The 27,700-nt window shown below is 35.0% G+C and overlaps 1 protein-coding gene across 1 annotated transcript in view; it reads left to right on the top strand.

Moving 5' to 3' along the window:
• The window catches only part of GBE1 (1,4-alpha-glucan branching enzyme 1), a 271,204-nt gene that overhangs the window by 189,384 nt on the left and 54,120 nt on the right, over nt 1-27,700 (top strand). Inside the window, exons 13-14 of the mRNA XM_074389149.1 lie at nt 25,779-25,963; nt 27,563-27,695. Of these exons, the coding sequence (XP_074245250.1) occupies nt 25,779-25,963; nt 27,563-27,695 (318 nt within the window). The remainder of the gene's footprint in view (nt 1-25,778; nt 25,964-27,562; nt 27,696-27,700) is intronic.

The raw sequence follows: 27,700 nt of genomic DNA, 5'->3' as shown, positions 1-27,700 counted from the left end.
TCATTTGATGTTTGTAGTCAGGAATACAAATTGAACCTGCCTCTTGGTTGTGTGCCTTTTTTCCTAGTGTTGATCAAGGATTGGAGTTTTGTCAGTCATCTGTCAAAAAGAAGGAAGGATTTTGAAAGTACAAGCAAATAACTAATATATTAAAGAACCAATAGACAATTGGTTCTCAAAATTGTTGTACAATGGTATCACCTGGGGAGTTTCAAAACCCACTGATGTCTATGACAAATCTCTAGAAATTGTGATTTAATTGGTCTTGGCTATGGCCCAGGCATTGAAAAGGAAGAATTTAAAAATGATTCCCAGTTGATTCTTAAGGCTAGGAAGTGAAGAGAGAATTTTAAAAGGTTTTAAAAGATATCAGAAAGTTCTCTTGTTTTGGAACAGAAATTTGAGTGAACATAGCAAGAGGATTTTGGAGAAAGAGAAGAAAAGTTCAGATTGTGGTATGTGGTGAGTTCATCATTGGTGAACCGCCAGGAGGCTGAACTTGGATTTCCTACAACAAAGCAAGCAAACCCGAATGGGGCTGCTGCTGGGTATTAATGAGAAGCTATCTAAAATACATTTTCTTCAGTAAATAAAGTTTAAATCAGCAGCCTTTCTGCCTTTCTTATATTGTTTATATATAAATAGATTTGTATATAACTATATATAAAATGTATGAAAATAGATTTATATACAAACAAAAATTATAGCAATAGAGAACAAACTATTTCTTGTTTATAATGTAGGTCATCTGATACATGTATATGTGTTTTCCCTGCTTTCTTGTTTAGGACTCTCCTTATCATGATGTTATTCTAGTTTCTGTAATGAGTGATACCTGTGGAGAAAGAGGCATAATTACCAATTGGCAATTTTCTCTCTCAGCAGTATTATGAAATTTCCATTACTAAACTTAAAGGATTTTCTCAGCATAATTATATTGTATTTTGACATTTGAAAATTCTGTGGGACATTCTTTAATGAATATGTTACATTCTCCCCAAAGCCACAGGGGAAGCTGGATAGATTTTGTCCTAAGTGTCAGGCTGCATTTATTGATAGCTACATTAGACTTCAGTATAAAATGTGTAATCTTACTTCAAACCTTCCTTCTGTGGTTGTTTAGTGTCAAACTTGTAAATTCTTTTTTTTTTTTTCTGATAGATAGAAATACAATAAAGATTTAAATGTCCTCCTGCTAAGTGCTGGAATTGAGGCAGTTATAGAAGACAAAATACACTCTCCTGAACAGTGGGAGTGCTAATTTTTGGCATTTTCTTTTAGCTTGTTGAGGCAAGTTTACTGAATGTAACATGACTCATAGAAGCCTATAAAACTGATCCGTGAAAAACTGCAAAATTCTCAATATGAGCAGTTGCAAATGGCTTGAAGCTCTGTCAAAATGCTCAGAGACACAAACAGCATATATTCCAAATGGCACAGACTTAAAAGTAATGGCCCTGATTTGATTCACAGCACACTGATAACCAAGTTTAGCTAGCATTTAATGAGAACCTACCATGAGCATGACATTGTGCTAGCAGTTAAGGAAGTGCTGCTACAATTACCTAGGGAGATTTAACATATTGAAGCCCAAGAGCCTGAAACCATCCATTTGAGACAGATCACTGAGTGTGAGGCTCTGGCAGTAGTTGTTTTGAAAAATCACTTCAAATGATTTTAACTTGTGGAGATACAACATAGAGATCCACTGAAGAAGAACATGCAAAAGTGAAGGTTGGGCCAGAGACAGATTGACCTGGACTGTGCCAGAATCACTGGAAGCCAGCCCAGAGAATGTCTTTTGTCCTGTTTACCAGGTGATTTAAATGCCCACTACTGGAAAAACTGCCAGCTTAGCTTTCACAGTAACAATTTCATCTCAGATCCTTTCTGATGATCATAACCTTTGAGAAGAGTCACTTTAGGGGACATTCCTTACATAACTTACCCACATTTGTTTCTACCCACCCACCTTTACAAAACTGAATACAGAAAATCCTTTACAAATATAAAAAGATCATACTAATATTCTGGAGGGTAAAAAAGAAGCAACTGAACCTAACTATCTCTAATTCTTTCAGCCTTGGTCTCAGGATAGGATGCTCTGGAAATAGTGCTACATTTCTTCCTTTGAGATATTTGTGATCGTTAGTGGCTGTGGTGTTGACTCCTTTTGAATTTCTCTTCAATTAGGCTTATCCAACTGAGGCCCTAAAGACGAAGTCGGAGCAATAGGAATACAGCCACTCTGTTTTTTTTTTGTTGTTTGTTTTTCACCCATCTAAGCAAGGTCTATCTCTGCTGTCATGCTTCTGAGCCTTTTACCTCAGAAACGATAACTTATCTTTCTTTGATTTATTTCTAGAAAACAGATATGCTTTGGCTGTGTGTCACCACCCAAACCTCATGCTGAATCATAATTTCCAGTGTTGAAGGAGGGGCCTGGTAGGAGGTGATTGAATCATGGGGGTGGATTTCCCCCTTGCTGTCCTTGTGAGATCTCATGAGATCTCGTTGTTTGAAATTATGTTGCGCTTTTCCCTGCTCTCTCTTGCTGTCTCTCCTGCACTAACATAATAAAAACCTGCTTGCTCCCCCTCTGCCTTCCTCCATGAAGTATCCTGAGGCCATGTTGACTGTACACACCGTGGAACTGTGAGCCAACGAAACTTCTTATAAGTTACCCAGTCTCAGGTAGTTCTTTGTCTCAGTGTGAGAATGGACTAATATAAAATCTAGTCAGAAGACTAGAGATATTATTAATATTGGCTCACTGGTTAATTTTAAACAAAGATACTAGTTAAGAAAGTATTTTATGCTGTATATGTTAATCAGTACAGTATTACTCCACATATATTATGGATTTTAAACCAAAACCTACTGCATGGACCATTTATCTCTCTCCTACAGAAAATATACTATCTTATGGTAATTTAAAAGGAAAATTCCCATACACAGGAAAATCCTATACCTTACTGTGCTTCTCTCCTCAAGTTGAGATCATCACAAATAACAATTTCAAATTGGAGGTTGCATATCAGATTTCCTGATGTAACAAAAGAATAAAATAGTCCTGTATCTTAGAATAAGTCCCAGCAGAAAAAGGACAACTGCTCCTAATATGAATGTCTGTATTGTTTCCTCTTAGATGTATGTGTATATGTGTGCATACACATTTATATGTATATACATACATATATATATTACATATATCTCATATGTATACAAAATGTATATTGTGTTAGTCCATTTGTGCTGCTACAAGAAAATACCACAGACTGGGTAGTTTATAAATAATAGACATTTATTTCTCATAGTTTTGAAGCCTGGGAAGTCTAAGATCATGGTGCCAGCAGGATTACTGTCTGGTGACAGACAGCTGCTTTCTACTTCCAAGAGGGTGCCTTGTTGCTGCATCCTTCGGAGAGGATGGACATTGTGACCTCACATGGAGAAATGGACAGAGGGACAACAAAGTGTTCCTTTAAATGTTGATCCCTTTTATAAAGGTGTTAGTTCCATTTGTTATGTAAGAGCTCTTAGGATTTTAATCACCTTCCAAAGGCCACATCTCTTAATGCTGTTGCACTGGTAGTTAAGTTTCAACAGGAATTTTAGAGGGATATCATCATTTAAACCATAGCAATTATATCTGTCCATTCCTCCCTCCCTCCTTCTCACCCTGCCTCTGTCACTCCCTGAATATATTCACTATCCACGAAACTCTGGCTTAGAAGGATACCGATGGTATCTAAGCCTCTCCAGCTCTATTGTTTAGTTATGGACAATTGAGTTTGCAGAATGGAGATGCTGTATACTTTAACATTATATAGAAATATATAAATATGTTTATCAAGCCTGCCTTATTTATTACTTATTACCTAGCATTTTATAAGCACTTCAAAGCTTCATTTTCTAACCATCAACCCTGGTTGACTCACAGAAGATTCCTTTAAATACAAGGAACTGGGTAGGTCACCTTTAAGGCCTGGTACAAGGGAATAGATTGCTACCCTAGGAATAAAGATAAATTAATATGTAATGGACATTAACCCTAGCCTTGAGTCTGTAATTTGGTGTTACATCTTCAATTAAGCTTTCCCTCAATTCGATCCAAAAGACCCACCTGAGTGAGAGCCTCATTTTATTGTTGGATATGCAAAGAAGTGAAAAGCTCTCCCCCTTCCCCCGCATCACTCTACAGAGTGCCATGGTATGGGTTTTCTTCACAATATTTCTGCTGTGCTGTTAAGCTCTTAAATCCTCTCTCACCTTCACTAATTCTCACCTCTCTAATTTTGCTGTATTAGTAACACTTGTTATTTGCATACTTACTTTAAGGTTTTAGAGGTTACCAGAAAACCTACAGATCTTCTTTCCAAAAAGAATTGATCAGAGGCTTCATTTTAGCTCAAAAACGGAATACCTGACTCTGCCAGTGTTATGCATGCAGGCTGGAAGGATCCGTAGATTGCAAAGTGTGATTGAAATATTGTGAAACTGGTGAGCTATATGGCTGTCATCTCACAGAACATAGTGACGAGTGCTCAAAACACAGATATTTTGCTCTGGCAACCTTTCTCCTCAACAACTTGACAATGGGAGACTAGGAATTTAGAAGATGAATTTCTCTGTCTTTAAAACTTTAGATTTTTACCTGAATCCTTCTCCATCCCAACATGCCCCCATTTGAAAAAAAAAGATGAAAGTGACATATATTACTACTATCTCAAAATAGTAAAGAGATAATCTCTCAGTTGCTTGGAAAATACAGTAAGTTTTCATTTTATCTTCTTGCTAAGAGAGACATAGGTTTCTCTTTGGCGTTATATTTTCTTTGAGAGGTTGAGGGGATGCAGATTATTTAGATGACTTGTCTCAACTTGACAGTCTTTTAGCATTGTGCTACTCTAAAAATAGCTATAATTTCTTGAAAATTTCCACAGAGCAAGGCAGCGCACTGAGTGCTTCCATATAATATCTCGTTTAAAACTTTGTCATACCCATGAGAGGTAGACATGATTCCCTTCTCTTCACACCTAGGAAAATGTAAGGTTAAGTGGCTTTCAGATTTACAAAGGAGCCAGAATTTGAACCCAGCTGGTCTGTCTCCAAAACCTAGGTTCTACATTACCATCCTATATAAGACAATATTATTATTTTGCCTGAAATGAATGCTAATGTTAGTAGTAGTGTTGGTGCTCTAAGCACAGACATTCATCCAGAGGAAATGCAACAAAGAGGAAAACAACAGATTAAATTTTATGTTGTGCAGAAGTCTATCAAACAAATGGATATTTGTTTCCAAACAAAGTAATTTGTTTCTATATTATGAACCAATGTTACAAATTACTTAATCTTCCCCTTTGTTTACTGTGATAGTTATTTCTTCATTCTACACTAATTTGGCACCTAATGCTGAGCCAAGCACTATCCTAGGAACTGGGTAACAAAAGAGAACACTTAGTTCTTAGCTGAAGGGGCTCACTCTAGAGAGAAAACAAAGCAAGACAGATGCAAATGTATTAGGCAGTAAATTTCACCTTCAACATCTGCATAAAGCACTGTGAGTACTTCAAGAAACAGCATGAAGCCAATACTTAGGCAAGGAAATGATGGGCCATGAAGAAAGGCCTGCTTTGGAAGAAGAGGTTAATTTTAAAGTATCCCTTTCCCCTGGATCCTAATCCTCTGTGTGGTCCCATCATTGGAATGGTGGCTACACAAAGCTAAGAAGGTAAAACAGAATGAGGGCCATACTAATTGAGATTATGAATGATGAGAGAGAAGGCTGAATGTAGAAGTAGAGGCCAGATTGTAAAGGACTTTTGAAGGGTTTTGCAGGAGATTGGCGTGGTCAGATCCACAGTTTAGATATGTTACTTGATTGAAAGTGTGAAAGATGGATTTGAAGGGGCTGTCACCTCAAACTAAATATAGCAATGAAAGATCTTTTGCCACCAGAATTCTTTCATATTGGTTTAAAGCTCTAGGTCTAATACCTTTCCACACTTGTCACATCAGTCGGGATATTTTATATATCACTACTCTGGATGAGTTTAAAATCATCCACTTCGTTTTTTTTTAAATAAGTTTTTGCTAAAGATTACAAGGGAAATAAAGTTACTATTTTCCAGGGCCCTACTTATACTAGGATCCCTCTGTTGACACAAATAAGAGATATTTGTTAACTCTAAGTAATGGTGTACAAAATAAAATATCATTACATTATTTCAGGTAAATTATTTTTACTGCATATTTGTATTCTAGATAATCAAATACTAGAAAATTGCTTTAGTCTATGAGACAAGACTTGTATTTCCTTGACAGTACAATAATCTACTTCTGCATTATGTCACAACTCAAAACTGACACAACTACTTGACTTAAGCAGTGTCAAAAACTTAAGGTAGTATAAAGGCGTAACATGTTATACAGTTGTCATCTGTAAAAGTTTTCTTTAATTCGGTTTTTGCAAACTGAGTAATTATAGGTACAACTGAAAAATTTGTTTAGTTTTAAAGAATTTTGTCATACAGCAAAAATTACCACCTGATTTATATTTTGTATAAAACATTTTATATAACTATGTTTCTTAAAGTAAGTTGTACCCATAGAAGTATAAGCTACGGATAAGAAAAAATAAAAGTTTTAAAAGCATAAACATTTCTGTAGAAATGCCTATAATACTTGTCTTTCCTCTAACAATACACTTAGGAATCTATCTCTAATTAACAAAAAACATTGTACTATTAAGCTTAAAAATATAAGCCTGATTTCAGTTTTTACAAAGGAATTTTATAGCATAAGAGAAACAACCCAGAAACAGCTTTTTAACTTTGTTTGCACACAATTGTCTAATAGACTCTTCTGAGTTAAATTTAATGAAGACATATGCGATAGGTACTTGAACTTCACCAACATAAACAAACCATCATTTAGAAGTACCATTTTGAAATGTGCAGAGATGGCCATGTTGGGATGAAAAGATGAAATGACAAGGAAAACCTAGGTGATTCATACCTTTTCAATACTTTAATCTTTTATACATTTTGTTTTTATTTTATATGGGTCATAGACAAAGTTTCATGGTATATTTGATGAGAAATTGATAAAGCTAGCAAGTAAATTTATTATGAAATTGCTACCCTGAATTATTTTTATAGTCTTTACTTCCCAGCACTGTAGTCAGCTGTATTATCACCTTTCTATAAATCAGAAGACAATCTGATATCTTAGATTATCCTAATACGTTTTTTTATAGCTTAGTAAGAAGTGTTATTTGATCTATATGGTTTAAAAGATTATTTTAAAGTACTACAATTTTCTCCACATTTCAAATTTTCTTTACCTTTTTGTTATAATGTAGAAATGCTGTGCACTTAATATTTTTTTTAAGATCAGCTTATTTTATTCCTACCTATAGACTATAAAATTATGGTATGATGAGAAATTAATTATTACATGTTGGACAAATAAACATTCATAAGCCTGGTACATTCTGAGAAATCCATTTATTGGCTTTTTAGAAGGCATTTTATTTATTAAAGCAAGAGTCTCATGAAAGCTATGTAAACAGATAAGGATTTCTCTTTTTTCTTTCTTTTAATTAGGATGTCTTAAAATCCTTTGTGTATGGACTCTACTATAAATAAGACCAAATAGACACTAGTACAATAAATGAAACTAATTGAACATGTTATTTTGCTTGCAACATTGAAAGCTACTATTTTATTATTCATTAGTCATGCCAAATATTTTTGGACCAGAATTTTCTGATAGCTCCTAAAGAGAGTTCAATGGTATACTCCTTTTTGTATTCTCTTTGAAGAGGTATAATCAATTACTTGATTACCTGATGCAAGCAGAGCACCTCCTCTACTCATAAAGCAGAGTGTATAAACCCAGTTCCAGCAACATGGCTATCTTCATGGTCTCACAAGTGTATATCATCTATATATTCTCAGCTGGGTGTTATCGACTCCAATAGGGGCAAAAATTGATTTTTTCTGGTTGAACAAATAAAACCTTAGATACTATAGTAGTGTGTGTCTCTCCAGAGTACCACAGCATATAAACTGATATTCAGTATTATTCACAGGATCAAAACTTTATGGGGTGGGTACAATTTGGAAAATTATGCCTAAAGAGGCGTCTGCAGGATATGTAAGCGAATAGGTTTGGAGGGTACGTAATGAAAAAAGGATTGAGTAACACTGCATTATTCATATTGGCGTATCTGAGCCTTCTACTGAAGGATTGCCCACTAGATTCTGATTACCTCAAAATAGTACCTTAATTATAATTGTTACACTTTTCTAGTTTGATGTGTAAATTCTGATTTTAGGACAGATGGAAAGATTTTAGTCCCAGCATAGCCATTCGCACTTTACTTTATTAAAAAAAACGAAGACTTTGACGTCATATTCTTCCTTACATTGGTATTGAGAATACTTATCCTCTTGAAAATACTTCTCAAATAGCTAAAAGTTAAGTTATAAGTTTAACTATTTTGAAAATGAAAAGAAAGTCTTCAATGACTGCCAGCCTACTTGCAACTTAATTCCTTAATTCTTCCTTGCTTTTTCTCCTTCTCTTGCCAATATATGCTGTCCCCAACTAAATGAGGGCAAGAGTTGCCTGAGCAAATATAACATCAAAGGCCAGACAGCTTAAGATAAAGACCTGATACTTTTAAATTCTAATTTTCTTTCCTACAGACTCCCATCATTTTTTGAGTAAAAGACAAGGACATCTGTTCATTTTTAATCAGTTGACTTCAAGGTCACGTGTTTAAATTATAAAAAAGTCTAATATAGATATATTACTACATATATATAATGAAAATTATTTTTTAGTGAGGAAAAAATCATTATACACATTAACATTTAATATGTTGAAATCCATATGTTTAAGCATTTTTTTTTTCCCTAAAGTCAGTAACTTGGGTATACACAAGACTTGTTTCCTCATTAATCACAAATATTTTCAAAACTGCTATCTCATTTTGTCTTGGAAAGATCAATTGTAAGAAGTTGATATAATTATGACTTACAGTTAGAAAAGTGAATTTTTGAATTTTGCTAATTAGCAGACATTTTGCTATTTTTCTGACCTTAGCAAAAAATATTTTACAACAACCAGAATTTCCTATGCAACTTGATGGTATGTATGTGATGCCTAAGTTGTTTTTGTTTTGAAATTGGAATTAAAACAGTAAATATCTTCTTTTTTAGGGTGGCTAAAATATGCATATTAGCAGTAGGCAGTGGACTGAAGATGTTTCTTAAACCATGATTTTAATACTCATCTGTTTTAATTGTTTTGGTCATTATAATGAAAAACTAGGAAATGAACCAGGGAAACTATAAAAATACACACACACACACATTGACTTAAAATGCACACTTTACAAGTCGAGAAATAGGTTACAACCTGTAAAGCTCATTACTATTTTATCAATTTTTCTCTTATTGGCCAGACTTCATTGTGTTTGCATGTGCTGATCCTGCTTTCTCATGCTCTACTCACCCCTCAGACGCTTGCGCCTTCCCTGATGCTGTCTCACAATTCAGAAACTAGTTTCAAGATCATCACGGACTTACGGATCTCTGTACCCACTACCTGAGCTCCCCTGACCGCTTGGTTGAGTTTGACTCCTCAGGTTCTTTTCTTTTTGATTTGTTCTGTTTTGATTCTCTTGTCTCCTTCACAGACTCCTCCTCAGTTTCTTCTATAATGTGTTAATACGTCTTTCTCAGGTGTTCTCCTGGTTCTCTTTTATTACTTCCCTACCCTTCTCAGAAAGCTCATCTACTTTTATGCTTTGACCATTTCTTTAACAATGTAAATAACTCCTGTATCATTATCTCCATATCCACCATTTGGTTCTGAATCACAAACATACATTTCGAAGCTGCCTGAGATCTCTACCTGGTTGTCTTGTTGGCTTTGGCTCTTTTAAATCACCGACTCCAACACTGAAATACTACTGCCTGTAAATACCGACACCCTTTCGTCTTCTTTCTTTTCGCCCTTCTCCCTTCTCCCTTCTTTCTTCCTTCCTTCTTCCTTCCTTCTTCCCTCTTCCTCTTTCTTCCTCCTTCCTCCTCTTTCATATTTATCCTCACTATTCTGGTAATTAACCATTGAAATCTGGGAGTCATTTTAGTTGTTCCTTTTGTTCGTTTATTTTTAACAACCATCCAGGAGCTAAATCACACAATCCTTATTCTTCGTGACCTTTTCCCCATATACACCTCCACATAATTTTTATATGTCGGTTGCATATGTTTTTATATGTCTCTTGCAGTTTATGAAGCATTTTAGCATGTATAATGTCACTTTTTACAGACAACCTGCAAGGTCAGTATTATTTTTATAATTTTTATTTTGACACAGCTTAAATTAATGGTTAAAAGTTAGGTTTGGAGCAGTCTACCTATATTCTGATCCTGGCTCCTTAACTTCCTAGCGGTATCATTTTTGACTTGTTAGCTATTTTTTTCGTGCCTCAACTTCATCCTATAAGAAAGAGGATTATAATGGTACCCATTTTACCAGGCATTCGTGAGACTTAAAATATTTAATGATGAGTTTATGTTGATGCTTTTTATTTAACAAATGTTTGATAGACAAAAAGTTACACAGCTAGAGGTTTCACATTGTAAGTGACATATTACAAATTGTAAGTCAGTCCTAAAATGTCTTTTGTATCCATATTCCATGCTTCACCCACTGTATGGCACATCATTTTGCCTTTTAAAAACTTCTATAGGAGAAATTCTTTATTTAACTGGAGACTGGACTAATTTATATTCAGAAAATTATTTGAAAGCGTAAAACTGCAATAGAATTTGTAGTTAAATCAATCATTTAATAGGGTTTACCTTCTTGATGTTTATACCCTGTGCTCCCACCATTCCTATAAAGTATTTTTTAATGGGACTCAGGAATTACATTAAAATAAGTATGTATATATTCCTGGATAGCAGTCTAGAATGTCTCCTGAGTTATGAATATTTAGATATTCATGAGTCTTGACATCTGTCACTTGGAGTGTTAAAAGTTTCTCGTTACCCCCAAATACCTGACACATTTAATGATTCTTTGTAAAGTGTTAAGAAGTTTAAGGAAAACTTTGTTAATGTTTCTTTTTTGTACATTCATGTACCAGTTTATGAGGAACACCAATAACTGTTGTGCTATAATTCTGGATTCTTATTTTAATCTTTTTTAGAGCAATTAAAGTCTCTTGGATATTTTGCCCTCTAGGTGAGCAATTGCATTTATCTATGAATAGCTTGGTTTATATTGTTTAAAACTGAGGATATTATGTTTATTTGACATTAAGTAAACAACACTATATGCATAAGATATTTGTTCTGTGGTAATAGCATATTACCTTTTGCACTATCCAGGTTTCTTACTGGAAGATTGGAAATTTACTTAGATACTGGTACAAATCTTGGTACAATTAAATAGACTTTGCTGTTTATCTACATGTATAAATCATCTCACTGTACAAAATGAGGCACAAAACCGAAATGTTGTCCTTCCTATGTAGTCCAGATCAAAGTTCTAAACCACCAGAAAGAAGAGGAGCAAAAAGAGATTCTTTATCATTGGATTTAGCTCCCTTTGAAATAATTTTCACCTAACAACCCTGTTTGTATGCCATTGAGGAATATAAGGAGCCATAAAGGGAAGTTAGGAAATGTCGATTCTCTAGAAAGCAGTTTATCCAGCTAAAAACATAAGTTTGTCTTAGTGAAGGAAAGATATGTGTCAGTCAGAGAAGGGGATTTGTAACTTGGCTAATAAAGAATAGACAGAATTTCTATAGGCAAAAGCAGGCATTGCAATCAAAGAACTAACTAGAGAGAAGGCATAGAAGCAGGAAGCTTGGGTCCTGATCAGATTATTACATGTCATCTGGCTCTTTGTAGCAGGATCTGCATATTGGGAGATAAAGTACAAAAGACAGCAAAGAAACTACTCAGCCAGGTATGAGTAGTAGAGAATAGCATCTCCAAATGGCATAATTTAAATAATGAAACTGTTAGATGTGATAAAAGTTAAATGCAACACGCATTAAATTACTGTTTTGCTTCACATCTGTGTTCTTTCCTTTGCAATACTATTTCTCTCATTTAGAACTTTGTCTCCTGTAGATGTACAAAGAATGATTTAGCTACATGGAAGAGTTTACTGTTTACATATATGGAGGGTGGTAGTTTGTATGTTGTGACAAAAGATTTGTGTTTAAGTGCCATCATCTTAAAGACATTAAGATTGTTTGTTTATGTATGTTCAACCTATATATGTTTGAATTCTCCATTTTATTGCCTTCAAAGTCCGTTGATAGCCCAATTCATAACTTTATAGTCACACTTTTCAAAAATCAAAATCAGCATTACCCAGAGCAAAGGGAGAGGGCTGAAGCAAGCAAGTACAAACACTGAGAACCTTTCTTCTTACTGTGGGAAGAAGTTCACAGTGTTTCCCACCAGCTCTCATGCTGCTATGGAACTTTTTTCTCATTTCTTTGGCACCAGTGGCCTGAGAGGAAGCAAGAGCTGATAGCAGGGAAGCAGACAAGGCTAACTAGCTGTTGGCAGGAACCTGGAGCAATAGAAGCATCATCCAAAGGCAAACCAATACAGGCTCTTTGATTAAGTTATAAGCAGGTAGTTAAGTCTCTCTACTTGGGGAGTTAGAGCTCTGACTACAGAAGAAAGGCTGTGGGAGATGGAAACCTAGAAAAGCACAGCTGGCTGTGCCTTGAACAAGCCTTGGATTCTTACAAAAACACTCTACTAGCCTGGGATGATACCAGTATTCAATTCAACTGATGTCAGTTATCGAACTCTGAGTATTTAAGGAAACATTTTCTTACTAGTCTTTCTGCCTCCTCCGTTGCTATGTGCTTCCCTTTTAAATGTCTGTGTTTAGCTCTTAAAGAGTAATTGACTAGGGAAGTTTATTAACCTCTGTCACTATGTATGTTTGCTGTGACCACAGGAACTCACTCTGACTTAGTGGTAGCAAATCCTAATCATAGGCAAACAAAAGAGCACAATCTGTCTTCACTACTAAACTTTGGAGTCTAAATCTAAAGTTACAATAGCCACAAACCACATGTGTAAAATCAATTTCATAGTCGGCTAATTTATTCCTTACTTTCGTATTCTGTTTTACTGCTTTTTTCTACTCCCTAAAATGGTGTGGAATCTTTCAGTTGGTGCCCTATTCACATGCAAAACATTTATACATTCTTACACTGTTCTCTATTAGCAAATTATTTTCTGAGTCATTTTTAACTTACTTGCAAAAAATCTGAATTCAGTTTGAATTTTGCAAAATAACATTTTTCCCCCACCATTTCTTTTGTGTAGCTAATTTTCTCCTAAAAAAGTATTTTCAGTCTTCTGTTTCATGCAACATCAAAATGGCTTCAGAATGAATGGTGCAAGTCCATTACTGTTGCTATGAAAATTTGTATTAAGAAAATAATATCTAATTCTAACAACAATGTTTGCATAAGTATATACTCATTCCCACTTTTGCATCTGTAAAGAAACATTTGTTAGATACTTTTTTTTATCTGCCTCTGTACTTCAGACTGTGTATTAAAAAAAAAAGAAGATAGACATTTTTTCATGAGGAATATATAGTCTACTAATGAAAGCAGACGTCACTTACTTTATTTTCTTCCTTTCAACATTTATTTAATGAATCTTTGAATGTGTACCGAATGCTTGATATTCTAGAAATAGTAGATGAAAATATGAGATATCTATACCCAGTCTAATAGAAGGATAGGCAAAACAATACGAACACACACATACAAAACACAGCATAATGCTGTGTTTTAAATAATTTATTGGTAAAGGAAAAAAATATGTCCAAGTGCAACTGAAAACAGAGCACTAAAGCCTTTTTGCAGGAGTTTAAAAAAAATACTCTCAGAGACTAAACAGCTACAACATGGAATCATAACAGCAGCAGAACATGCAAGGAACAAAGAAAGCAGAGGTCAGTAATAAATATACTTCATTTGTACACTTGACAGTGGAATTGGAAAAACACTCTTACACATCTTTTTGTAGCTCTTTCATTATCTTCTCTAATGCCAGGACGTTCATAATAGATTTCTAGCTATTGTTGTTCAAATCATGTACTTAGTGCCAGATAAAATGAAAAGGACACAGGTCTAAGAATGAATATTAGTCTTAATACTTTATAGCTGTATGACCTTAGAAAGTCACATTACTTTCCTGATGTATCATCTGAAAACAGAAATAAAGTTCCCCCCTGTAACTGGAGGTTTTACCCAGCTACCAGAGGTTCTTGGCCTTTCTAACCTCAAAGAATGGGGAAAGTCCCAGAGGCACAGTGAGTTTACTGTTGGAATAAAATTGTGGACCCAAAGAGTTTTGCAGAACAGTGATTTATTAGAGAGAGAGACGAAAGAGAGAGAGAGAGAGAGAGAGAGAGAGAGAGAGAGAGACAGAGAGACAGAGAGAGAGAGACAGAGAGAGAGAGAGAGAGAGAGGGACAAAGAAAAGGAGAGAGAGAGAGAGAGAGAGAGCACAGGTGATTTTCCTTTGAGTTGGGGGTCTCTTTAGTTTCATCTCTTCCATGGTCTGCCAGAAAGAAGTTACGGGACTCCACCACTTACCCAAAGTTACCTTTGGGTCAGGAATTTCCTTAATATTGTTTCTTCCATGGTGGCCAGAAAGATGTTACTGGACCCCATCACTTACTGAAAGTTAGCCTTTGTTTTAAGAGTTTCCTTAGTATTGTTCCTTCTGTGGTTGCCAGAAAGATGTTACCAGAAAGGGGTCTTGATCCAGACCCCAAGAGAGGGTGTTTGGATCTCAGGCAAGAAAGAATTCAAGGCGGGTTCGTAGAGTAAAGTGAAAGCAAGTTTATTCAGAAAGTAGAGGAATAAAAGAATGGCTACTCCATAGACAGAGCAGCCCCAAGGGCTGCTGGTCGTTCATTTTTATGGTTATTTATTGGTTATATGCTAAACAAGAGTTGGACTATTCATGCCTCCAGCATTTAGGCCACAGAGGGTAACTTCCTGATGTTGCCATGGCATTTATAAACTGTCATGGCACTGGTGGGAGTGTGGCGGTGAGGAAGACTAGAGGTCACTCACGTTACCATGTTAGTTTTGATGGGTTTTAGCTAGCTTCTTTACTGCAACCTGTTTTATCAGCAAGGTCTTTATGATCTGTGTCTTGTGCCAACCTCCTATTTCATTCCATGATTTAGAATGCCTAACCATCTGGGAATGCAGCCCAGTAGGTCTCAGCCTTATTTCACCCAGCCCTGTTGAAGATGGAGTTGCTGTGGTTCAGACACCTCTGACAAATATGGTACAGTTAATAGGAATGGGAGTTAGGTGTTTGTTTTTTGTTTTTAATATTCTCATCACGACTATCACATACACTTTAAGTGTGTATGGGTCTGTGTATTTAAAGTGTGTGTGTGTGTGTGTGTGTGTGTGTGTGTGTATGTTTGTGTGTGTGTATACACAGTGATCTCTCCTTTTCCACTGGGGTATGTTTTTCAGTGGATGTGTGAAACCTCAGATTGTACTGAACCCTGTATATACTTTTTTTTTCCTTTACATACATACCTATAATAAAGATTTATTTATAAATTAGGTAGAGTAAGAGATTAACAACAATAATTAATAATAACATAGAACAATTATAACAATATGCCAGTATTACTACTTGTGCTTTGGAGCCATTCCAAATAACATAAAGGTGACTTAAATACAAGCACAGCAATATCATGGCAGCCTATTTTATAACTGAGATGGCTACCAAGTAACTAATGAGCAGGTAGTGGATAGTGCAGAGATGCTGGGCAAGGAATGATTCACATGTGGAGTGGGATGCAGGAAGTTATCACAAGATTTCGTCATGCTACATAGAAGGGCATGCATTAGAATTTATGAATTATTTCTGGAGTTTTACATTTAATATTTTCAAGCCACAGTTGACCATGGGCAACTGAACTCGTAGAAAGTGAAACCATAGATAAGAGTGGACTGGTGATGTACAACTGGCATGTACACACACATAACACACACACACACACACACACACACACATACACGCTTGATATCCACAAAGAATTGCATACCATTTGCAGTCTAGAGGCAACAGGGAGGTTGTGATAGACTGTAATGATAAGTCCTGTCCTCTTGAGCACTGAGTTCTGTTTTGCTGGCCTCATCTAACATGTCATCCTTTCCTTCATCTTCTGGATCTGATCACTATATTTTGTTTCTGTGCCTTCAGAGAAATTATACTGGACATTTAACAGTTGTAGAGGAAAACATCCTATCTTAACAAATATTTAAGGAGGCTCTGTTGCAGGGACAGTGCCCTGGAGCTTGCTGTGGAGAATGAAAGAGATAAATTAGATGTGGCCCCTTCCCATAGCCATACTAATCAGTATCTAAGGGAGAAAGGGTGGTAATGCCAAGTTTATTTTTTAAAAAAAGAAAAATCACAGGCCCTGATTTAAAAAATTGCTTTGTGCTGTGCCCCACACTTTGGTGAGTTAAATACTCACTTCAATATCAAAAAAAAGTCAAAGAATTTCATTTTAAAATAGATACTTTCTTTTAAAGGTTTGTCTTTAGTATGGTAAAGAGGAGGAGTAGCTAAGGTTTTTATATTCTTATTAGGACTATACATTATTTTTATATACATGTTAACTTGGGAACAATAACAAATTATGTAGCATCCGCAGCATGGAGGCTTTGATAGACTTTAATTAATTCCTGAGTAAAATTCGTATACATTACAGTTTAGAAAAACAAAATACACAAACCTGCTAATCAAAATGTTCAGCTGACAGAGCTGGGGCTTTTTTATTAGTTATATTGCCTTGAATTTCATCACTGTACCAGCTGGCTTCTTGTCAATTTATAGTTTGGACCTTTACATCAAACAGCAAAAAAGTTAATTACAGGAAAAGGAGTCCCAATAGGAATTTTGTACTTAGAGGTTTTTCACAATTAACCAAACATGAATGAAGCTGTGTAAACAGGAAATGGAACTAGAGAGAAGAAAGTTGGTAGACTTTTTTAGAATCATTAACTATAGCACTGTTAGTCACCTGCTTTCCCGATTTTAAGGTTTAGCCAAAGTTTTCAGACTTATGATTTTTAGAAGCACCCAGTTCTGTCACTGTATTGAATGCAATGAATCATGACATGAGCTGTAAATTCTCTTAGAAAGGATCCCAAGTGATGGCTCCAAAAATTATCCTCCCTTCATTTTGAATTGAGGAACTTTCTATGTATTACACTACTGATCATAATCATGATTTAATGAGCAGAATGATCATGCTCTGATGGTTAGTGCCAGATTACTTGTAATGCATATTTTAGACTCAGAAGTATGGTTCTGAAGTGTCACAGTTGTTGCCTCTGTGTACTACAGTTAGTTTAAATGTGACTTTTCTAAGCTTCTTATCTGTGGAATAAACCAGCCAACAGTTTTAAAAATGCTTCCTTTAATTTAAGTTTCTACTTTTCTTTTTTATTTTGCTTAAAAGCCCTTACTTGTGACCTATTCTTCTAGTTGCTGACATTCTAATATAGTAAATGGTTTTTTCACAAATACATTTAATCCTTGGATGCCTGGAGAATCCAAAGATCACATTTCTCTACTCCAAAAAAATGCGTGTGAACATACATACATTTTGCATAAAATATTAGAAAATCAGTAGAAATGCATGAACCTCAAATTGTGAACACCTGTTGCCTTCATTGAGGAACATATAAATATGTTATGTATACCTCTTATATTCTTATGTAATTTAGGAATATATATATATATATATATATATATATATATATATATATATATAGCTTAAATCCAAATACTGATTCAGATCATATTTTCATTCTGTGAAATTCATCTATACTAAAATAAGTTACATTCTTTTCCATCACCTGAATAAATTTAGATTTCTGATCCATTTTTATATACAGCAGCCCTTACTTATAGGCTCATTTATGTCACCATATTTCACTGAACTGTCTCAAGTACTGCCATATATCCTAAGTAATTCGTAGACCATAGCTGAGAACAACATTCTTAACTTGTTTTAATGGCAGTATTTTTCTTCATTAGGTTCGTGAGCTGTGAGCTAGTGTAAGATACTAACGGGCATTTTCCAGTTTTCTCTCTTCAGCATTAAGAATGGTTCACTGTTGTCCCTAGGTCACTTTGAAAGTATTTCTGTGATTTGCTTCCATTTATTTTATGCTTATGTTTATGGTTTTGAACCAAATATGAAATTTAATGTTGCATTTGTCTACATTAAACTTAATTTGCCCCTTGTCAGCTCATTTCCAACAGAGAAAACATTCAGAACCACCCTGTAGAATGTTTTGTCTACAATCACTGATACAATTTTTCTGTCTCTCTTTGTTATATGCAACTTTCTGTATTTTTCAGTTTAAAAAGAGGCCTCTCTGAAGGAACATTTTCAGAAAATATAAATGTCTAATAGAGATTAGTAAATGATTTTCTAATAAAATAGAATCATTACCCTATTTGAATTTTTTTTTAACTAAAGCTCTATTTTCTAACTTAGAAATTTAATTTCATATTACATATTATATGAATATGCTTCTTGGGATGCTCTTTGAAGTAGTGAATTTATACTTGAAAAAGATAAATGAGCCGGGCACGGTGGCTCAAGCCTGTAATCCCAGCACTTTGGGAGGCTGAGGCGGGTGGATCACGAGGTCAAGAGATCGAGACCGTCCTGGTCAACATGGTGAAACCCCGTCTCTACTAAAAATACAAAAAATTAGCTGGGCATGGTGGCACGTACCTGTAATCCCAGCTACTCAGGAGGCTGAGGCAGGAGAATTGCCTGAACCCAGGAGGCGGAGGTTGCGGTGAGCCGAGATCGCGCCATTGCACTCCAGCCTGGGTAACGAGCGAAACTCTGTCTCAAAAAAAAAAAAAAAAAAAAGATAAATGAAGTAAAAGTTAAAAGAGAAATAAAATCTTAAGTTGACTTATGCTATCAAATATTTTGTGTGCTTCTTTTTTTTTTTTTTTTTTTCGGATTTTTTCAAGTACTTAAATTAACCTCATGTAATTAAATCTCCATTTAAAAAGTAATTACTTTTAAAAAATAATTTCAACTTTTATTTTAGATTCAGGGGTAAATGCGCTGGTGTGTTATGTGAATATATTGTATGACACTGTGGTTTGGGGTATGAATGTCCATCACACAGGTAGTGGACATAGTGCCCCAACAGGTGGTGTTTCAGCCCTCCCTGCTTTCTCTCTCCCACCTCTAGTAGGCCCCAGATGAATTTTCTTACTAATGCTTACTAAGTTTTCAGTACCATTATATGGTATTGAAATGGTAAATGAATATTTTAAATTGATATATTTTAGAGGGCAATAAAATGAAACATTAAATTTTAATGAAGAAAAATACTTTTAAAGTAAAATCCTAAATGTTTACATTAAGGAATATAATTTGTGTGTTGAAAATTATTTTCAGGAGCAATCTACTAATTTGTGCCTGTATTTTTGAATCATCAGTAGTGTTCAAAACTTGGGAAATGTTTTATCCTAGAATATCTATTGCTTACTTTTGAGCAGATGTTATAGTTATACAGTTGATGTTAGGTGAAATATCAGATAGGTGTACAAAGATACATTTAAAAGACTGGTGATTTTTTATAACATGGAAATATTAGAAAAAGTCAAAATTACTAACTTAAGGTGACTGATTAAATAAAATTTCATTACATGGTCCACAATGGATGGAATACCATCATAGAGATGCAAATTTATTGATATACAAAATGTTCATTTTAAATTTAAAAATAGTTTATAATATGAGTATATCTTTTTTCAAAAACAAGTTGTAAGTAGATGGTACACAGAGAGTTAGGCATGAATGTATGTATGTATAGGTATCAATATAGATATAGATATAAATATATACCTGTGGATATAGACAAAAATAAATACAAATTTTATCAAAAGAAAAACAGGAATTATTTTGTGACATCTATGTATGTGTTGAATTGTGATTTTTAAAAATATTTCTGAGTGCATTTCTTAATAAATTAATAAATAAAAGAAAAATAAAACTTTATAATAGAAGTCAATATTTTTTGAGCACATACTGTGTATTTTACATGCTTCTAAATAATTTACATGCCTTACCTATTTAATTATGCTACTCTTCAGTCCTTATTGTCTTAGTTTGTACTGCTAAAACAAATCACCATAAACTGGCTGGCTTAAACAACAACTATTTCTCATAGTCTGGAGGCTGGGAAGTCCTAGATTGAGGCACTGGCAGATTTGCTATGCGCGGATGCTCTACTTCCTGGTTTACAGGTGGCTGTCTTCTCACTGTATCTATCCTCCATAGCAGAGAAAACAAGGGAGCTCTCTGGGGTCTCTTCTGTAACGACATTAATCCTGTGCATGAGGGCTTAACCCTCCTGACATAATCACTTTCCAAAGCACCATCACCTAAATTCCAAACAATAAGAGTAGTATTTCAACATATAGATTTGGGCAGAGTGGGGAACCACTTGCAGTCCATCACCATTATTTATGCTGTAGATAAGAAGCATGTGAATTTTCACACTAGAATGTTTTTAATCATATGTGTGATGTGAATTTTCACACTAGAATGCTTTTAATCATATGTGTGATGAGTTAACACCACCCTCTGATAGTTTTGGTCAAACTAACCCTTCATTTGTATACTATTGAAAACTATACTACCAAGACAAGATACTAGGAGAAAGCTAAACTATACAGTGAAAATGAATTTGTTGTTTTCACCTTATTAATCTATCCAAGGCAGTTGGAAAAGATAGCAAGCAACAACAGCATGACCTTAGGTCACATTTTCAAGCAGGCAAAGAAGAAACAGGAGCTGGGGAGGTCATCAAGTGCCAGGAGTGTTCTAGCCGGGGCAGAACTCTGCTTTTAGATGGTGCCTAAAGTGTTAATTTTAAGTGGTATATAATCAACTGTCAGTAAAACTACAGATAATCTTTGAGAGTCTGTTCAGAGGCTTTACAAGGTCAACATGTAAAATAATGATGCTTCCATGAGGGTGGATATAGAATTTCTAACATACTAACCTGATTTACCCTATCGATCTATGTGTCTTGAAAAAAAAAAATTGTATTTTTAATTCTGTCTTTTAAGATCTAAAACAGTAGATTATTCAAAGCACATTAATACTTGGCTTTAGGATATATGTTTGTATTATTAAAATATGAATAAATGCATCTGTGTAGACCTTCAACACTTTAAAGAAAGGAATAAGGCCATTTCACAAAAACCTGTGTGAAGAAGAGCCAAATAGCTAGCTACCCTTTGGATTCGTCCTCGTTATCTGTATGGGCAGCCAGTTCTCTCCTCAATATATGATTTTACAGATGAGGAAACCAAGCACTGGAGAGATTAAATTGCCTAAATTCACATCACTCATAAGTGGCATAGCTGTGATTTAAACCCAAGTCTTGCTGACTTGGAAACCTGCATTCATGGGCATCATGTTGTATAACTGACTGCTTTCAGAATATTACAGAGAAGTTGATAAAATACAGATTATAGCCTGGTACTCCCTCCAGAAGTAATGTATCCATATCACTGGTGGAAGGAGTGAATATTTTTAACAGCCTTCCTTGATAACTCTGGAGTATAATATAAATTGAAAAGCATAGCATTACACCATCTTATTTGTATATCGAAGGGGAGATTGCATAGCACGTTCTTATTTTTTATTTTATTTTTTGGTAGCATTTTTTTTTCATTGAGTCAATGAACTTTTTAATTGTACTTTAGGTTTTGGGGTACATGTGCAGATCATGCAGGATTGTTGCATAGGTACATACATGGCAATGTGGTTTGCTGCTTCCATCCCCCCATCACCTATACCTGGCATTTCTCCCCATGTTACCCCTCCCCAACATCCCCAGCTCCCACTGTCCCTCTCCTATTCCCCCCAACAGACCCCATTGTGTGATGCTTCCTTCTCTGTGTCCATGTGTTCTCATTGTTCAACACCTACCTGTGAGTGAGAACATGTGGTGTTTGATTTTCTGTTCTTGTGTCAGTTTGCTGAGAATGATGGTTTCCAGATTCATCCATGTCCCTACAAAGGACACATTTTTTATGGCTTCATAGTATTCCATGGTGTATATGTGTCACATTTTCCTTGTCCAGTCTATCATCGATGGGCATTTGGGTTGGTTCCAGGTCTTTGCTATTGTAAACAGTGATACAGTGAACATACATGTGTATGTGTCTTTATAATAGAATGATTTATAATCCTTTGGCTATATACCAGTAATGAGATTGCTCGGTCAAATGGAATTTCTATTTCTAGGTCCTTGAGAAATTGCCACAGTGTCTTCCATAATGGTTGAACTAATTTACACTCCCACCAAGAGCATAAAAGTCTTCTTATTTCTCCACATCCTCTCCAGCATCTGTTGTCTCCAGATATTTTAATGATCACCATTCTAACTGGCATTCGTTTGGTATCTCAATGTGGTTTTGATTTGCATTTCTCTAATGACCGGTGATGATGAGCATTTTTTCATGTGTTTGTTGGCCTCATACATGTCTTCTTTTGAAAAGTGTATGTTCATGTCCTTCACCGGTTGATAGGTAATTACCTGAATGTGGTGGAGAGAATGAATCCAAGCTGGAAAACACTCTTCAGGATATTTTGGTAGCATTTACCACTACTGACCACCCTCCTTGGGACTCTTCTTAGCCTTCTATGTTTTTTTTTAATGTCCCTTTCACCATTGCTCTTCCCGATTAAGGCTTCTTTCTGCCTTCGGTTTTTTGGTGTGTTGGCCATGGCCGTTTTTCTCTGATGACTGTCATTATCTTTACTTACTATAGCATTACAAATTACTCTTTCTCCCCACCTACAAGTCTCTCTTGTGTTTCAGTAACTTATTTTTATTATTCTTCTAAATCCATGGATGCCGGTGTATTCTTCAGGTGTTAAATTTAGCAGGCCTAAAATTGAACTCATTATCTTCTCACCCCAAACTTTCTGCCATCTTTTCCTCTAGTATAGTTAACGCTGTCACTACTCAGTCACCTAAACTCAAAACTTCAAAATTGCCTTCCGACATTCCTTTTCCTCACTGTCTCCCTTCAGTCAGTCATCAAATATTATTATTTCCATCTCAGAAATGCCATTTGAATCCATCATTCTTTTCTCTATTCCCACAGCATCTCATCATCTTTTATATGTTGGATTCCATACCAGTTTTCCTACCATTCAACTTTCCCTGATATCCAGTCTTTTTACCATGGTGTACCAGAGATATTTTAATAATAAACACATTTGAAAATCTCATTTCCCTACTTTAAAATAGCCTTTGATTCCATAATGCCTGCAATATAAGGTACAAAATTTATAAAGTTCATCCTAATAGCCCTGCCTTATCTACTCACCACAAGTCCTATTTTGTGGCAAAACTGAACTTTTCACTACATCTCACCTTCTCATTCTGATACATTTGTGCACGTCATTCCACTAGCATGGAATCTTGGTCCAGGTATGAGAGGTTGGTCATTCTTGGCCCTGTATTTCCATGGAATTTACTTCTGTGCAACATGCGGTAGTAGAAATTTAAGAGTCAGGGGGCTGAAGCCAGACTGTCTGGGTTCACAGGCCCAACTCCTTAATTACTGTGTAACATCTCTGTGCCTCAGTCTCCCTATCTGTAAAATTGAAATAATAATATTACCTACCTTAGATAATTGTTGAAGATAGAGTTAATTCATGTGCAATGCTTGCAATGGTGCCTGGAACATAATAAACAGAAGTTAAGCATGGGCTGCTGCTGCGTTAATCACAATGACAATGATGTAACAGTCTCCATACAAGGGGCTAAAGGACTTGCTTAGTAATACTGGGATCAACCCAGAGATCCACAGCTGTGCCAAAAGAAAAGTATTTTCCCTATAGGAAGCCTGGATCCAGTTTGTAGGCTAATATGCTTTAGTTACCTCATGGCATTTCTAGTCTCTCGCAAATCATCCGCTAGTTAAAATCCCACTAGTCCTTGGATTGGTATGTGGACATATAATTGTTCCCAGACTGGAAGTCTTGTCATTATTAGTGAAGATTGCTCCAAATACAATTCTGGAGGTACATTATTTTGCTAGTTTCATGGTTGAAAGAGTAAGCTGTGCCATGGGTATACCTTGTGCTGATACGAATCAGGTTTTAGACCTAGGCAGGACTTTTAGATGTAGCAGAGGGAAGTTCTTTGTGTCAATTTAAAGAATCTTAAAGTAATTATAGCCTCATAAAGTCAGTTCTCTGCTATGATACACTGTGGACAACATAATAAGAAATACTATAATTTAAACTAAAATTTGAATTGAGCAAAATGTTTATAGACACTTCAATTTTTAGGAAACTGCTATAGCCCTATTTATTTGGATGATATTTTTATTTGGATGAATGTGGTCCTGAAACGTTAAATGTAAATTGCAGAATTTCTTTGCAAAGTTTACTATTTAAAGCACCTCTGCTGTAAATCATTTTGAATTACATCCTTGCTTATTAGTTTTTATTTATCATAATATGAATATGTAGTTTATTTGAAGTAGGACACATTTGTATTGGCTACGATACTTTCTAACTCATTGGAGATATTTATAGCATTAATTAGAAATTTCCAGCATTAATTAGAAATTTTAGCACTAATTAGAAAATCACAGCATTAATTAATTGTAGCACATGAAAGAAAATTTTGGAAAGTAGTATTTTAATTTTTGGGGAAAGAAAAGAAGGCTTAAAATAGAAATTGAACTTGAGAGCAACAATAAGAACCAATTGGTTACATGAATAATATCTAAAATCGATTCTCAAAATGGAAACTATGTATTTGTTACTGTTTTATTTTTTAAGTTTATTGGGCTTCTGGTTCTCATCATTATAGTGAGAAATAATATATAGATCCCCACCCAGGAGTCTCAGCTATACACACAGAAGAATCAGCATAAGCATTCAGGCACACTTGAAATTAAAGGTATACATCTAATAGTAACAAATAGATCTGAAAAAGAAATACGGAAAATTAATAATAAAATTAATGACCTGAGTTTCCGTTGCACCTGAGATTTACAAGATATTTTCCTAATGTGATGTGGTAGGAAAAACTGGATTTTAATCAGTGGAACTAAATTTTAATGGGTGCTTGCCCACTATGCGAAGTTGGACAAAGCCCTTAAGTGCCCAGAGCTTCGGATTTCCCATCTGTGAAATGAATATAATACAGAGTTCCTTTGAGGATCAAAAAACAACTTACATACAAAGCCTTTGGAAATTGTCAAGCATTGGACAGATTTCAGAGATTACAGAAACAGAGATTTCAGAAATTACCCTGAGATCTCAGAGATTATTTTAGAAATGAAAGAAGTATGACATCGATAATTGTCTTCAGTTTGTGCTTGAGGAAACCAAGATGTGCAACAAGTAAAGAGCAGCCAGACTGAAGCTGCGTCCTGGGCTCCTGAGTCCAAACGTGATGTTTTCCGTGCTAGACTCCGCTATTTTTGAGATGGATCTGTACATCATCCACAGGACACAGGCCTAGTAAATGATAGCCTAAACTGAACACATAATTACTGATGTATTACTAGTAAGAAATTCTAATGTAACAGGGTGATATTTACATTTCATTTTTAATGCAGGTAATGAGTTTGGGCATCCTGAATGGTTAGACTTCCCAAGAAAAGGAAATAATGAGAGTTACCATTATGCCAGAAGGCAGTTTCATTTAACTGATGATGACCTTCTTCGCTACAAGTTCCTAAATAATTTTGACAGGGATATGAATAGATTGGAAGAAAGATTTGGTTGGCTTTCAGCCCCACAGGTAAGCTCTTTACTGTGAATACTATGTTTTACTCACCAATGATGTACATGCTTCGAATGGCAACCATTTGAAATCTATATGCAGATCTTTTAAACAGCACATTATTATTCAGTGTGTAGTGTCCTATAACATACTTAAGGTTGTTTAAACATGTCACTGAAGTCTCTCCAATTGATAATGAAAATCTTAAACATAATGTGCTGCTTACTTTGCTGTTTGTTGTTGTTGTTGTTGTTGTTATTGCTTAAATTTTGTAATTTGTATTTTTATTGGTTAAAATAAATGATAAAAGCTCTGCAGGGAACCCACTTTAACAATTGCTGTGAAAACATCTTAATTGTTTTCACCGCTTTTTTATGTAAATAATTATGCTGTCATAAAGAAGCTACTTTGACAACACGTAGATTTCTTTATTCTTTCTTTTCTCTCTCTCTTCTTTACTGGTTTCTAACTTGTCATTTCAATAGATGCCATTTTACCTGCATGCTGTTTTGTATTTTTCATGAGCCTGTCTGTCCTCTGGAATTAATGTCTCAGTTTTCAACAAGTTTTAGAAAACATAATTAACAGGTGAAAATTTTATACAGGCTTCTTTTTTCCTTGCAAAAATTAGCATATAATATGTGTTCGTTATAATCCATTTACTTTATACTGGGGCTGTTGGAAATTACTGTTGATGGGTTTTTACTTTGGTGTCTGTGATTTTTTTTTTAATGGCTGAACAAAGGTATTTATATATTCAGTAAGATATGTTCCATGACACGAATGCCCTAATCACGTTTATTAGTAATGCTATTTCCAGAAGAGAGAGCAAAATGATGCTCCTTTTCAATAAGAACAATGTTGAATACCAAAAGGCACACTGTTTACTCTGGAGCTTTAGTTCACATTTCTAAATTACCAAGAGTGGTGCTGCTGATATGCATGGCAGTAAGTCCTCTCAAAGCTGGGGACTGAGGGAGGGTGGTGGTAAAAAAGCAAAGGCTTTTCACAGCCAACTGTAAATACATGATGATGAATAAAAGAAGAGGTTTTACAGTTGTAATTTCTTTTCAGACCTTATCTTTTTATTAAGAAAAAAGTATTGTAATTGACTTTAGGTTGCTATTGAATCTGACAGAGTTGGATAAAAGTGTAAAATATTTAAGAGAACTATAATTTCAGAAACTACATTAAAATAACGTTACATTAAATTTTGAAAAGCGGTTTGATGTACCTAACCACATTAAGCTGGAGATTAATATAAAAGTCTTTTAAAAAATTCACTTATAAGTAGATCTACTATATACAACCAAACACTTGGTAGTATGTACACAAATCATGGTTTTACCTGAAACCTGAGCCACAACACTATTTCTCTGTTTGTGCAATGAAGTTGTCAAGTGTATGGTGAGCTTTGCATACTCCACTAAGCAATTTTTAGAGATTGTTTTTGTTTCAGAGTTTATAGCAAAATTGTAACATGTTCAGAAAAAATATAGTGTTCTGAAATACTTTTTTTTAGTTTAATAAACTGACTATTGGCAAAGATGGAAAATAGTGTACTTGTAGCAGCATCTACATATTATTTAAATGTAACATGTGTGTTAATTCCTGCAGGCCTATGTGAGTGAAAAACATGAAGGAAATAAGATTATTGCCTTTGAAAGAGCAGGTCTTCTTTTCATTTTCAACTTCCATCCAAGCAAGAGCTACACTGACTACCGAGTTGGAACGGCATTGCCAGGGAAATATCCT

Source organism: Saimiri boliviensis, chromosome 18 (assembly GCF_048565385.1).
Source record: "Saimiri boliviensis isolate mSaiBol1 chromosome 18, mSaiBol1.pri, whole genome shotgun sequence".
NCBI lineage: Eukaryota > Metazoa > Chordata > Mammalia > Primates > Cebidae > Saimiri > Saimiri boliviensis.
The sequence above is the reverse complement of the archived record's forward strand: the minus strand, read 5'-3'. Positions and strand labels throughout refer to the sequence as shown.